The sequence below is a fragment of the Aythya marila genome, assembly GCF_965140915.1.
Source record: "Aythya marila genome assembly, chromosome: 5".
In the NCBI taxonomy this organism is placed as follows: domain Eukaryota; kingdom Metazoa; phylum Chordata; class Aves; order Anseriformes; family Anatidae; genus Aythya; species Aythya marila.
This window is the reverse complement of record NC_139046.1, coordinates 64221589-64237135: the sequence shown is the minus strand read 5'-3', so window position 1 is coordinate 64237135 and position 15547 is coordinate 64221589. Positions and strand designations below refer to the sequence as shown.

Genomic DNA, 15547 nt, shown 5'->3' with positions numbered 1-15547 from the left:
TTATTCACTTATATTTGGACTAATTTTTAGGTATTTAATGACCTACCAGTATTTAAAAACCAAACAAGATTCATACTTAGGAGTCACACATATCACTAATCACTGCATCAAGCCAGGATTATATTAAACATTGAAATGATTTATGATCATTCAGAGTTACGGCTTTCACAGCTAAAAAAAATGCCATTGAAAAATCACTTTTAAGAAAATATAATGTACCTAATCTATTATTCTCTCTTACTTCTTAAAAATTATTACTTCCAATGCTCAGAAAGCTCAGAAAAATTAATTCTTCGATTCCTTCCTAAAGTAAGGCCTCAGACCTTAATAATGTATTTACATTAGAATCAGCTATTCCGATAAGGTATTGGTCTACATTATTTTAAAAGGGTTATATTTCTGGATAGCTATGTATTATGACTCTTTATTATTTCTATAATTCATTGTAGGCCTCCAGTACTCTGTGGGAAAAAAAATAAAATTATCACAAGTGACATAAAACCCTGACCAGCATCGCTCCAGCCTACAGAGTTGCTGTGTGCCTCTGAGTAAAGTGCCCAGGTGCACAGCAGCCCCAAGCGAACCCAAGGTTCTCGCAGGCATGCTAGGCCTCTCCCTGCCTCGATGCAGGGGAACACAGACACCACCAGCACACTCAGCCCCCACACGAGGTTGAGCCCATCACCTTTGCTGCCTCCCATGAGGTGACACTTGGGTGGAGGAGGCAGCAAGGCAACCCTCTGCCCTGCGGTGGATCCAGGAAGCAGGTGCCCCAAGGAACTGGGGTTTAATGCAGTCCTGACTGATGCATTGATGCCTGACACTCGTGACTTCCAAGTACAGATTTGGTTGTTTTTTTTTCAATACCAACAGACTGTTGGGAAGGGGCAGCCCAGCAGCTGCGGGTCACAGTACAACTGCGATAGCTGCGCAGGCTGTGCTTAGGCTGACCAGGCACCTCCATACAGTGTATATAGACATACCCTAACTCATTTTTCAGAGGCTTCAAATGTTGAACTCTTTTCCTAAGTGAAAGCTGAGAAAACCAATAAAGAGCCAGTTGCTTATTAGAAAGTCCCTTCCATTAAAGTTGAAAAGCCAATGGATAAAATACATCTGTGCTAACACAAGATTTCTTAAGATCTGGCTATATAAGGCAACATTTTTCCTTTTTAAGTTATTAAAGATGTAATTTATATAAAATCAAAAGAGAGATTTTTAAAAAATGATTTAGATACTGTTAGGATTTAAAGGGTCACAATCAATTTTGAAGTTAAGTCCCTACTACGGGGAATGGGATGAGTTCACACCTCATATGAGGCTATTACTTAAGTAAAGCTTGCTGCACACTGAACTAGCAATGTATTAATTTGCTACATGAAGGCCTAAGGTTTTGGGCTTTTTTTGACATTAAATTATGGGGCATCTGCAAACAGATCCTAAATCAGAATTGCACATGGATTTTCCACACCAGCCAATTCAGCTTGCCCCTAGACATCCCTTCCAGCATTAATCACTCAACCACGCTGCTGTACTTCATATTTCTTTTACAGAAACAGAGGTCTGCAAGATTCTTAAACTCTTGCCTAGAAAACAGAAATTATTACTTATGTGGCTAACTAAGTTTTAAACATAAGGGTCCCAATTCTGCCTTCAGTTACACTGCCTTAAATCTTTAACAACTCCATTAGATTTATAACAGTGTAACTGAGGAGGAAATTGAGCCCAAGATATTTTCTAAATCTGTAATTAAATAGCAGAATTTTAGCTTGGCACAGAGTAAAAACCTCTTAGATTATGTCTCTGGATAAACTACATACTTTTTTATTCCTTGAATAATGATGTTATGAACAAATTAAATCATCTTATTTTCACCAGCTTCTATATCATTCTGTGGATAGGACACATTCCACATTATCTCATGGAGCATCAACATAGAGCTAAATACTGCCTCACGCTCCCCTTCACTTTCTCACTCTTCTCCATATAGATGTGAGACCTTTCATAGATATCTGTTATTTGTATGTCGTATATAGCACCACAAGGATCTTTTTGTGTTTGGTTTCAAGGAGCTACTATATTAAACAAATGCCTAATAATAATAAAATGGCACTTAGCCAACTCCCTTATTAGAGGTGCAAGGCATCCTGTGGTCAAATTATGCAGAGATTGTACTTTTAAGAAGATGCAGCCTGCTCTCCTAGTGCACAGGATGTGGTGCAGGAAACATGGTTTTGCCACAGTTGTCCTAAGCCCCCCAAGGATCACTGGATAAACTGTGAAAGAGGCCCCTTCAGCATTAAACCATAGATGGCACTGGTGGGGAGAGGGCTCAGTTCCCAGCTCTGCTATAAAGCTCTTGATGACGTTGGACAAGTTATTTAATCTCTCTATACTTCTTTTCTTTACTGGGGTAGAGGCAGCTTGTAAAACTTCCTGTCTCATAATTTTAATATAAGTGGTCTTTTCATTGCATTTTTACCTCACTTTTATCTTTGCTCAGTATTGCCAGTTCTAATGCATCTTTCCTGCTGTTTCCTCGTTTGCTAACCTCGCACACCAGAGCCCCATGCCAGCACTGCACGTTCCAGGCCCGCAGAGGCCAGCAGGAACTCAGCACAGCTGCTACCAAACAGGGGCTGCAACAGATCTACCATCTTTGGGGCAACCAGGCCAAGCCAAAGGGTTTTCTGAGCTGTCCCATCTGCTAATGACACTCCTCTGGCAACCCTGTCACATAGTCCCTGTACTCTTTTGTCACTGCCACGCAAGATGGAAAATTCTGCACGTGGCTCCTCAGTACGCTTTCCCTTAAGGTAACTCTCCTCAGCACTTTCACAGCCTCTGGTGGTTAGACCTCCTCTAGCTAAAATTACATCATACTCTCTAAACATATAACATACAATAAAAGCTTACATACCTCACTTATCTAAACATACACCAACATACATACCTATTTAATAACTACTATGAGTGTGAATTACGGTATTTCTTTGCAGACAGCTCACCCAGTGGGATGCATACAGTAACCAAAGCACAGAAGGAAGGGTGCCAGCCAAGCAGTAGACAGTTTGTTGTGTGTATATCCCCTTGTTGAGGTCTTTTAAATCCATTTTAATTTGCTGAAAGAGGAATAAACTATATATACACACACACTTATTCACACATGTGTGTGCATGTACGTATATACCTATCAGTAAGCATTTCTTTTGTAAGTAATTGTGCTAGAAGATTTGACAACAATCTGACTAAGAACTAAACAATTGAAAATGCAATTCCTGTTTTATGAATTAAAATTTAAAGTCACCAGATCACATGAAGGCATCTGTTAATATAATTCAAAGACTACTTTTCCTACAGATAATTATTTTATTACTTATCTACAGTTGTCAACAATATCCACAAATAACAGTAAGCCTGCTGTCCCCAACCAAATGGAACTGGAACCACTCAGGTTAACATTTCATTTTTCTTGATACCTAAGATGATACAGTTACCTGTTAGTTTAGGGGTAAAACTCTGATGCTGAATACAAGTGGCTGAAGTTGCTTTTTTCATCTGTGCTCCCTACCCACTGGCATTGCTAATATGACATAAAACACAAATTAAGCTACAATTTCTATTTAAACAATGCTTTCTTTTTTCATGCTAACCAAACACCTCTTAACATTAAGGTAGAAGCAAGCAAAAGTGAAGCAACTTCAGGCAAATAAGTTTAAAATGCAAATGCAGTATAATCTAGATCACTTACTTCCACACAGATTGCTGGAATATGCTTCCTAACACCCTGCTTCCTAATACCCACAGGCATATATTCTGTGCTGCTCTCCCCAAAACTGCCAGGCATCAAGCTCGCAACCTTTGCCTGCAAACAAACCAACGTTAGGCCCAAGCTAATTCCATTTTTGCCCACTTGAGCCCAATCTTATTTCTTCTGAGGAAGACGACCAAACAAAGAATTGGCTTGATATTCTGATCTGTTTTGATGGTTTATACACAGGATAACCTCAAGCAAGCTTAGTGCCCCCTTACAAATGTAGGCCAAATTTTGTGCTAACAAAACTCTGTGGCAAGTTCCTAAATTCTATCAGATTGTATGGGTGCAAGACAGCCTGATCTCTGGATTTCTCTCTCATTTTTGAATGAGCTAGAAAGAATACCTCAATAAAAGCATAAAATCTGCCAATATCCAGGAAAATCCTCAAGAGGCTTGACCTAGTTGGAGATAGCTGTTGTAGGAAGGCTGTAATTAAGCAGTTGCAATAGCACTGACTTTTCACACTAGCAAATGTACATGTTGACCGCAGTTTCTATTAACAGTGCTTATTTGAGGTAACATTGTTCTGGTATTTGACTGACATCCCCAGCAACAAACATGGTGCTCAAGGATCCCTCAGTATTTCGATTTCCTCGTGCATCTGGGATGCACTGTTGTCCCTTGTACAATGGGTTCAAGAAGCCATGATACTTCCCTACATTTAAAAGAGTATTCATGACATGGTATTAGCACATTTATGTTCATCTCTCTCCATCTTCCCCTAATTTGTATTATTTTTGCTTTCAGAAACATGTCCTTAATCATGCAATGTAAAAATTCTAGTCTGCCTAGAACAAAAACAAAAAAGCTTAAGAGAAAGCTTTTTCTTTTAGCTAAATCATTACTTCCACTGAAAGTCTGTAAACTGTTAATCCATTAGTGTCCAGTTCTTTAAACTATATGGTCAGACTGAAATCATCTGGAAGCCCAGATGCTGAGGTGTTTCTCTCTGATGTTCCAGGCCAAGTGTCCCACATTAAACTGTAGGATAGGAAAATATTCATATAATGGTATGAACTTCTCAAGGGCATCACAAAAAAATCCTGCGTGCATCTGTGAGGAAATCCCTGTAAGACACAGTTACAATACATATTAATTTTGAATAGCATGGCCCTCTGGGAATTGTGTAAGACTCATGTCATAACCACTGCATTTACTCTCCAACAGTTAGCCTGAGCTCACTCTAGGTGAGGTGTGAGGCAGGATATCAGCCCATTTCTCTGGGAAACTGCACATCTCCAGAAAGCCAAAAATGCTGTAAGTAGTTCTTTGTGCTGCCACTGTCCCTTGTTCCCTGTCCTGTTATTTGTAACCACACCCACATTGTGCAAATCTACTAGGGGAGAAGAGGAATGTTGGGATGAAGTTTCCCTCTCAACATGGTTTGGATGCCTGGCTTTCACCACTCATCTCACTGGCCCCAGATCTGCCTGGCTTGAACAGCTGGCCAGGAGTCTCCAGTTCCAGCAGCTCTTGGATGCTGATGTGAGCCACCATGGTGGTGCTGCTGTGGTGGTTGTGCTGGGGTCAGTTTTTGACCAGTTTTTCTCTGCTTCCTGGCCAAATAAGTTGCACTCTGCATTGTCCAAGTCTCTCCATAAAATAACAATTTATACATTTTCCTCTCCTGTTTCCATAATGATGCCCAGGATAGTGATGCCTAACATAAATATAACTCCCCTTCCACACACCCTCAAGCACGTCACTGGGGATATGGATCAGTGGGATCCTGCTAGGATTGTAAGAGATAATTCAGCTGGTATTTGAAGCTGGTAAGAGCGGAGACACTTCTACAGTAATCTCATACTGGTCTCATGAAAAAGAGCGCAAACCTGACAGACCATCACAACTCCTAAGTGAGAGTGGGTCTTATTTGTCTATGTCAAGTTGTCTCTACGTTGCCTGAACCGAAAGATGTTCACCCTGACATGCTTTAAAGAGGGATCATCGTTCTGCAAGGGAACAGATTGAGTAAATAAGTACATTTTCTTTTATGCTACCTATAACTCTTAAACTCTCAAGTACAGCACAACCAACTAACATACTACAACAGCCTGATCAAGCCTGTTTTAACTAACTCCTAGTGGAAGAGAAGCCTGTTCCTTAGGGCTTAAAAACTGTGCCTCCGCAATTACAGTATCACAAGTTCATCTTGTGAAATCAGAGTTGGAAGAAAAATGAACTAGTATAAATCACACTAGACAATCTCCTAAACATATCCTGGATGTTCTAGGGAGGTTGCATCACTTCTGCGCTCTCATTCTAATATGCATAATTTCTAAACAAGGGATTTACTAAAGAAACAATGTCATAAAGGAAAAACATCCTCTTATTCAATTTAGTACAGATATTTGAGTAGGAATAGCCATTAAATAACTGTTAAGTAGTTAAATACCTGATCTGTACCTACCCTTGTAGATTCCACTTAGTTCCAGGCAAGAACTAATGCTGCTACGAACTCCTCTAAACAAGGGTAACTAACTGTTTACCTGATGTTGTTTCCCATGAGCAGGATATGAACAACTTTCTACAAGTCCTTCTTTATAAAGATGACTAAAGACAAGATACTTGTTACAGAGGACAAAAGTGCTAAAAAGCACTTCCAAAGGATATTCTGCTCTTTTTAGTACAAAATTTTTCAGCAAAACTTGTTAGTATTACTTACCCTTTCCTTTGGAATATATTATTCTCCTGACCCAACATAGCCAAAGGGAGTACTTATTACATTGCCGTGCTATGGCTAACCTCGAACATCACTCACACTTTCAGACACTGTGCTTTCCACAGACTGCTCTCTTCTGCCTGCTCCCCAGGTAGGAGTTGATACCCTTATCACGCGCAGCTCTTACAATCCCACTTAAATTTTCTCTTGAGGACAGCAACTTATGGCAGAGGGGAGGGAGAAAAAACAAAAACAAATGAAACAAACCCCACCTCCATCTTGTGAAGACTAACACTTTATCCCAAATTGTTGACAATTTACTCTTGAAAGCCCACATGGAAAGATTAAACCCTGATCTCACACATTCCAGAAATGCTGGACAACAAGTAAGCCCCATACTCTTCATTTCTAATGACAGCAGAGCCTAACGCTCAGCTCACAAAAGCAGGCGGCCTTCTTGCAAGCACTGCATCGTGATGTTACAAGGATGTTACAGGATTTCAAAAATGTTGATAGGCAAAAATGTTGATTGATTGTTCATAAGCTGAGCAATTTAAGTAGTAACTTATCAAAAAAACTCTGTATCTTTGAGCCTTCATTTTCTTTACCTTTAACTGACTGCCAAGCGCTCTGCACACGCTTGCAACCACCTTCATGCATGCATTGTGCCCTGACGTAATGCAGTGTGCAATCACAGGACTGCAAGAACGTTTCTAGACAGACTTGTTTACAATCTAAGAAACCCAAACAGTAACTTTCATAATACAAGTCTAATCTCCAGTGCATTTTGTGTATGTTGCTGTGAGACACAAAAAAAAAAAAAAAAAAAAAAAAAAAAAAAAAAAAAAAGAGAAGAAAAAAAAGAACATATCTTTGTAAAATGATTGCAATAACAGATGAATAAACATGCAACCTGATACTTCACATCTGGTATTTCATCACTCCAAATACCTTATTCACATTCAAATATATTTAATACTGTGGAAACTTTATAAGGTACTGATGCCTTTATGGAGGCAGTAACTTACATGGAACTTTTAAAATTAAAAACAATGGTAAAAATAAGTTACAGCAATTTACTGTATCCTGCATAAAGCTAGTTAGCTCACAATTTCCTAACAGAAATCCAGAAAGACACCTAGAGATAGCAGTTACCTACAGAATCACATAAGCCTAGAGAAAGGTGCTTTGGAAATGAAGACTCTTACTACTCACTGTACAAAAATCCTATCATCTGAACAGAAATTTCTATGGAAGTATCATTTTTCCTTTACTATCATTATAACTCAGGCCAAGAGGTTTTATGCATGACCTAATAAATGTATACAACAGTTCTGAAAGGCTGCTACGCACCTTCTCACATTAAATCGTAGTTAGTCCTCTTTGTAAAGCAACCAAAAACGTCCTTCGTAAGTACTCATTAATGCACTCTTTTGTAGTTTTGATGTACAGATGAATACCTCCAAAGTAAATCACGATGACTAATTTCATTTGCAATTTAAGAGCTGATCACATGTTGCAGAAATTAAGATCAAATTATTTTTAAGTCTTACAGGCAAAAGCCACCTTTGCTACCTTAAGGCTGCGTTAGCAATGCTGGTGGTAACACATCTATAAGCATTATTACACTTGCAGAAATTTATGTTGCTGTGGTATTGTCCCTGGAGCTGCACTAAAGCTGCATCTCAGTGTAGCTAAATTTCAAAAAAAGACAAAAACATACACACAGGGCCAAATCCATTCCCGTGGTAACTCCAGTGACTTCAGTGTTACACCAGGAATAAAAGTAGGGCTGCATTTCACAGCAGCTTTCATTCTTCTAATCTTTTCCAAAACACTCTCCCAGGAGCAAAGACAAGCACAGGCAGATATCCTGCCAATAAGTGAGTTCACAGGAATTGCTAAGAGTAACTAAACTGTCAGCAGTGAAAGACCAACAATCTGAACAAAGTACAAATGCAGGACAGCCAATGCCCTCTAATGGGCTAGTGTTTACTATGTACTGGAGATGCAGGGGCACAGAAATTCATTTGAATTAATCTCTTAAAGGGAAATAAATGATAGGGTGTCCCACCTCAAGCTAGTGGCTGATATTTGCTATTTATCAATTCATCTCTTGATGCTGTACAGATGAAAGAAATTCTTACCAATACACCAATACCTTGGAAGACAAAGAAAAATGGGTCTAGCTGAGTCTTCCATGGGCTTTGCTCAACTACTTCCACAGAGGGAGAGCTTCAAGTTATGGATGTGTTCCTTTACCCTGCCACTCTGCTCAAAGATTTGATATTTACTCCTCCCTCACCTTCCCCCCTTCCACACTCCCCATTTGCTAGTCAATACCGTAGAAGTTAGTAGCAAAGCCAAAACTGTAAGATCATCTTGAGTGCACAAGCATATGCACACAGCAGGGGGAAGAGGAATGACATTCAGCACTTTCCTGCAGAAACCTTATCACTTGTCCCTTGGCCTTAGTGCGCACTCCCTTTCTCTCAAGAATTTCCAAACCAGGGTTCTTGGAATTTGCCCCCTCTGAACCAAAACAAGTGTCTTTGCTTCTTACCCAGTCATTTCCTATAAACTCAAAAACAAGAGTTTTATTAAGTTTTTATTTTGTTTTCTGTGGCCTTCTTCAAGGAGCCATAATCCAGGACTGCTGGCAGGCTGAAATGCTCACAGCCTCACACAGGTCATGACTGTCCTTACGACCAAGGATGCCCCAGGGCCACAAAGCACCATGGCATCCCCCTCCTTCCTCCCCAGCCATAGGGCCCCAAAACACCCCTCTGTGGGAGCAGGATTTAAAGAAAGTCTTCAGGTTCTCGCCCCATCTGGTGCCGTAAATTACTTTTTAGGGAGGCAAGGGGAGAGGGAAACACCCTCCCCTCCCCTTCCCAGTCCAAGATCACAGCTGTAGTGGAACAGCTGAAGCGATCTGGGCTGCCAGGAGAGGTCATGGCAGTCCCTCGGTGCTGCCGGGGTGGCTGTGCCAGCATCGGTCATGCTGCGACAGCCCTGGCAGCATGGCAGGCAGGGGCCCCGCAGTCCCTCTGTGCCCAGTGCACAGCCCCCTTCAGAAAGCTCACTTTCAATGGCCATTTCAGACCACCGCAGAGAACAGTGAAGAAACTCCGGCTTCTGGTTACATGGAAGTTGCGAAGCTCTCATTAAATCAAAGGCAGACTTAGAATGCTTCGTCAAGCAAAATCTCTGCTCATCTCCAAAGAAAAAAACTACAATTGCTTAACTTAATCCACACAGAGTGATCATTATATTTGCCACCACAAAGATCGTATTTGTTCTAGTGCCTATATCTAAAGGTAATTTCAGTCAGAAAATGAAACGGTGCTCTCCTGACCTTTTGTCATACATGGTTCACGAATTACAATATCCCCAACACTATGGAAGCTTAGAGATATTGCAATGTCTCTCTTGTAAGTGAAATAAACTTGGTACGCCACTAAAAGGCATTAAATTATTTTCATTATGCCACACAGAATCTAAAACACTTACACTGTTTTGATTTCAAAATCCTTGGAGAACAATTATGCTCTCAGGGCCATAAGACTCTATGATGAAGGCCTCAGAAACATGGCATGGTTTCAATAAATCCTCAAACACTACAAGGCAGTTACTCAGCTTAAAGAATGAAAACATGAGTTCATCCACTGCAAAGTCAGGATGTAAATTCTACTAATATAGTATCCTGCACTTCCTAACACATTTTTTCTTCCCAATCAGGATAACACTTTAAGTCAAGTTTTCAGCATAATGCACATACATCCTTTTTCTGGTTGAAAGGTTTTTTTAGGATGAACATTAATACATATGACATGCATATATGCTTATGGTATCATTAGCTAGCAGTAATAATCAGCAACTAGATACGCAAATGTGTATGAATGTATACGAATGTTTTCTATGTACATATAATTTAAAAAAAGGTAACATTCAGTATCAAAGCACCATTAAATTAAATCAGCGATTGTCAAAATGAGTGGATAAATATGTTAATTTCTTTAATTTATACTATATCACAAAGAACGCTTTTAAACAGTATAAATCAGATTTCAGGGGTGATTGCTGTGGATTCTGATTTCAAAAAAATGCAGCCACCCTTATTTTGGTTGATGAGGCTATTCCAGCCTAAGTAGAACTTTTAAGCATAAATACACAATACACTTGTTTGGATAGACATGCTCATGTCCTCCTAGAAAGAGCACAACCTTCCAATTAAGCAAATCATCTCCCCCTTTCCAAAGGGTAATAACAACAACAAGATGCAATCAAAACAGGCAGAAAATAGCAAGAAAAAGGGGAAAAGAGAAATTATGTTCCCCTGTATGGGGTGGGGAGGGGTAGAAAAAGAGAGTGAGATAAAAAGAGAGCAAGCAAACACCCGGGCAGGAAACCGGGGCCCAGCAACTTTCTGCCAAGGGCTGCTGAGATGCTTCACCACAGGTCGGTTTTTCCAGACACCACACTTCATGTGGCCGCTGGGGTCACCTGGCAGCTGGCAGCTGGGGGGCCTCCCAAAACGCCAGCAGCAGCAGTGTCCGTTTCCATGACCTCGGGGGGGGGGGGGAGGGGGGCCGCGGGGGCACAGCTGGTGGCAGCTGCAGCACCATCTGCTCGGGGCTGTGCTCTGGCCTGGCCACCCCCTCCTCTGCCTGGGGACAGCCCCAGCAGGTAGGGCGGCAGGGCTGCCTTCCCCTGCCTCCCCCAAAGGCATGGCCACTGCTGCCTGCCCACGGCCGCCCACAGATCGACGAGTGGGAGTAACAGCTCCGTAGGCCGCAAAGCAAAGTTTGCAAAATGGAAACAAAAAAAGCAACCATGCCTTGGGAGCAAGAGAGCTTGGATGAGTGGGACGGATGCAACAGAGGCCCGGACAGTGTGAGCAGATGTCAGCATCCCTCGATGGAGCATGTATTTATGGAATGCTGTCAGCACGTCATCTGATTTATAGCAGTCTGCACTGAGAAAACGAAAAAAAAAAAAAAAAAAAAAAAACCGAAAAAAAAAAAAAAAAGCAAAGAAAAAGAAAGGCACAAAAGCACCCCCTAACTTGCATCTTTTGTTGAGAGGATTTTTGAACACAAGAACTTTAGAGCTTCCCAATTCAATATTGTATGTTCTGCCATGCGGTCCTGCCACTGCATTTCCCGTTTCTCTTTCTGCACCATGTATTGCAAAAATAAGGAAAATGCTTACGTATTTTCTATGCTCAAGGAGCGACACATTTAAAAGCTTCTTTTAAACATTCCCCTTTAGGCAAATTATAGCATTCAGTAAGGACACAATTATGCATCAATATTGCTTCCAACTGCCAGCAGTGAAAAGACCGGTTGAGACCATCCTGAGCAACACATCAGCCCAGCAGAGCTCCCTGAACTTCACAGATTTATTCGAGATTTACTCCATAATTACTAAAATCAGAGCCAGAAATTGTGTAGAAAAACAAGCTGTCCTTTACAGCTCGCACTGGGACAATTATTTCCAAAGGCTAAATGTGCACCACTTACCATACATTTTGCCTTCATCTGATAAGATGATTTTCCTCCTCCCACATGGTGGATAGATAGCTAGAGCCTCCTGAAAGCTCTGTTCAATATCAGGGCTCCAGACACCTTCTGCATCATTGTCAATAGGTTTATCTGCAGAATCGCTCATTCTTTCAATATCTTCGGCAGGGCTCTCGCTGCCGCTCCAGCTGCTGGACTCAATGGTGATGGCTGGGGTCTCCAAGCTTAAGCTTGGAGTCGTAAAGGAAATAAACCTACAAAACAAACAAACAAGCCCACAGGGCATTAAGGACATGGAGCTTCAGGCACACATTTCTGGTTACTTCTGACTCTAAGTTAACAGCAGCTGAGCAGTAATGGGAACAACGCGAGCATTGGAAGCACCCAGGAAAAGTAAAATATTAACAATAACAGTTCTAACCTAAATCAGTAGAGGCAGAATGATAAGGTTGTCAGAAGAGGAACTCTACCACACATTTTCTACATCCAATTACATGAAGGCACATAGCATCAGGTTATATTTCACAGATTGACAAAATAGGTCTTAATACTGGGGAAAACTCTAAAACACATAACGTATTTAATCTGGCGTAAGACTGGCATCTGTAAAATAACAAACCAGACCCTCGACCAGGGGTAAATCAGTTTCCTTTCCACTGGCTGGAAAGGAAGTACCACCGTTTACATCACAGTGACCACCTAAAATAACTTAAACCTAAAACCCAAAATAAAAACTATCGTTCACATTCATCTGGATGTTGGATGTCATGGAGTAAATTGAATTACACTAGCAACAACATAGCTCAATGTGATTAACTGGGAAAGGTTCTACTTTTCAGATCTTACCCAAATATATAATACAATCAGAATCTGAGCTACGTACAAATGGAAATTGATCAAATGGTAATATAAAGTTGATAAAACGATAATACCAGAGAAAGGAATTACATGAAGAGATATATATTTTACCTGTTTTAAAAGGTCCCTGTCACAGAACCATAGCAGAACAAAAATTATAATCTTCAAGTCACTGAATCTATTTAATAAGAAATAATTTAATATAGCTGCACCTGCTCACACCACCAGAGCTACAGATCCATCAGTGTTCCTTTTATATTTTTGAGAGAAATACAACTCTGCTATAAAGATTTGCTCCAGGCAAAAAAGCTGCTATACCAGACCAAATTAATCTCTGGTGTAATTCTTTGTGAAGTCAGTGAAATAACACCAGGAACAGATTTGGCTCAACATGTCTAGGCATAATGCAGTTTTATTTTGAAAAAAAAAAAAAAAAAAAAAGAAGTTTGGTGACTCTAACTGATCTAAATGGATAGGAGTGTTCAAACATGCATGCATGTGCTGCACACGCTCTTAAAAATCCAGTTAGCTGCCTGAACACGGAAAAAAAAAAAAAAAAGTATGTATTAAACACTTAATCAGGGGAGATGAGAGCAGGTCCCTTCTATGTGCAGAAGAAGGGGATGTCCCCACCAGTCCCTCTCCAGCTTAACGCCAACACCTTTCAGCAGACTCTCAGTACATCCTAAACAGGTGAGAAGTGGCACACTGGCAAACAGCTGATGGAAACGAAGGGGACGTAAGTAAGTTGGAGGCTACAGCAGCTCTGGAAAAGCACCTTTTTGAGCTGGAGAACTCCCTGAAAGGAAAAGTATTTACAGCTCTCCTCACCTGAGCTAACCAATGAGACGATCACTAGATCCCAAACCTGACAGTCCAGTCCATCAGAGGCTAGGGAGCCTTGAAAAAAAAAACTGAGCTGAAATGGGGAATCTGGGAGTGGTCTTGCAGTCTCACTAACCAAAGTTACTGGTCTGACACCTAAAGTATGAGGTATTTCCACTACTCTGGGCTTTACAAGGCACTTTGATAGATCAGCACACATGAAATGGACTCTCAAGAACTTTAGTTTCCCTACTTGAATGTCTTTTTCTACAGAGAGGCATCTCTTAACTTAGCATTGGTTTTAGCATTTCAGCACAGCTTAAGTTAGTGCCTACCCACCGGAAATCTCAAGGCTAACAGCATCTCGAATGCCTTTTAATAACTGATAATGAGGCAGGGGATGGATTCCCAGGGAAATACACACAAATGAGGAGCAGGAGCAAAGTCTGCCCAAATACACCACTTATTGTCTGAGAAATGCAAAATGTGCCAAATTTTTTGAAGCCTCATCACAGAGAGGGATATGTAAACATTTGTAAAATAGTGAACACAATCCTTCAAAATTTTCAGAAGGCTGAAGGCTTGATTCAGCTCTCAAGACTAGAATCTTACACTCAAGGTTTAGTGGAACAAACACAGCAATATTGGGAAAGAACTGACAAAAATGATCATTTGCATTTAAGCCTTCAAATAGAGGTGGAATTTTAGGTAAATGAGGTAATTAAACCGTGACTGGGATAATTAGCAGGGTTTCAGTTTTACTGCCACAGTGCACAGAAAAATGGCTACAGGAGATTTTACTGGCCTCACGTGATCAAGACCACAGTTCAGCATTTCACCAAAAGACAGCACAGAGCAGGACTGTTTACTAGGTCAGTTCTTCAAATGTGACTTGGGAAGGAAATCCTTCCCCTCCTCGATCACAGGGACCACATCCTGCAACACACAGCACAGCCACCGGCATCTTTCCCTGCAGCCCAACCACACTCTGCTTACAAAAATCTGCCACAGTCATAGCCTCAAGTCTTATTATCGTCCTATAAACCAGTCCTTGTTATTGCATTATGCTGAAATAATAACTGAAATGCACACAAGGAAAACAGAGAGGCTCTAAAGTAATTAATGTTACTTGATATTCATGTTAGATCTTGCATTGTGTTTACAAGTGAATTTTCACTAATGTGCTATCTCCCTTCCCATTCCTTTTTACCTGTTTGGCTATAATCTTGAGGCATTAGTAGCTACCATAGAAGCCTCTAAAATATAAGACAAGCAAGTGTTTCTTCTAGAATCTGTATGATGGGGTATGGAGCAACCTCCTGGAAAAAAACCCTCTCATGTACTAAAGGTTGTTATTAGTGATTTCCATTTTGGTGAACGCTGACACTGCAGATCAAGCTAGAAGACCAAGGAGCGAGGAAACCTTGTACTGCAACCACTAAATGGCTCCCTATTATTTCACAAAAATAATGAGCTACTCTCTTAATCAGTTCCAGCCCAGCTCTATGTATCAAAAGGCAATTCTACCTCGTCTTTAACTTGAATTCTAAGGATCCAACTATGATTAAAAAATTCAGACCTATTATGTTTGAGTTGAACATGATTATCAAAAAATAATACAACTTGTCAATAGATGAGCTTTGTTGCACATTTCTAATGAGCAATAAACCTCATGTGAGAAATATGGTCTTCCAGTCCATTTCTGTAAAAAAAAAAAAAAAAAAAAAAAAAAAGCCTTCCATTTATTAATAAACTCGAAATGTCCTAATACAAACTTTTAGTGGAGGAAGCGTTAATTTCCTGGAGGCAATTAACAAAAACAACCAAAAAGGATCCATTTGCACGTGAAGTTAGAGAGCA

General features: G+C 40.5%; 1 protein-coding gene across 7 annotated transcripts in view; it reads right to left on the bottom strand.

Moving 5' to 3' along the window:
- The window catches only part of TEAD1 (TEA domain transcription factor 1), a 160509-nt gene that overhangs the window by 92606 nt on the left and 52356 nt on the right, over positions 1–15547 (bottom strand). For all 7 annotated transcript variants that reach the window (XM_082761491.1, XM_082761492.1, XM_082761494.1 and 4 more), the window contains exon 3: positions 12005–12258. In XM_082761491.1, the coding sequence (XP_082617617.1) occupies positions 12005–12152 (148 nt within the window). In that variant the 5' untranslated portion in view covers positions 12153–12258. The remainder of the gene's footprint in view (positions 1–12004; positions 12259–15547) is intronic.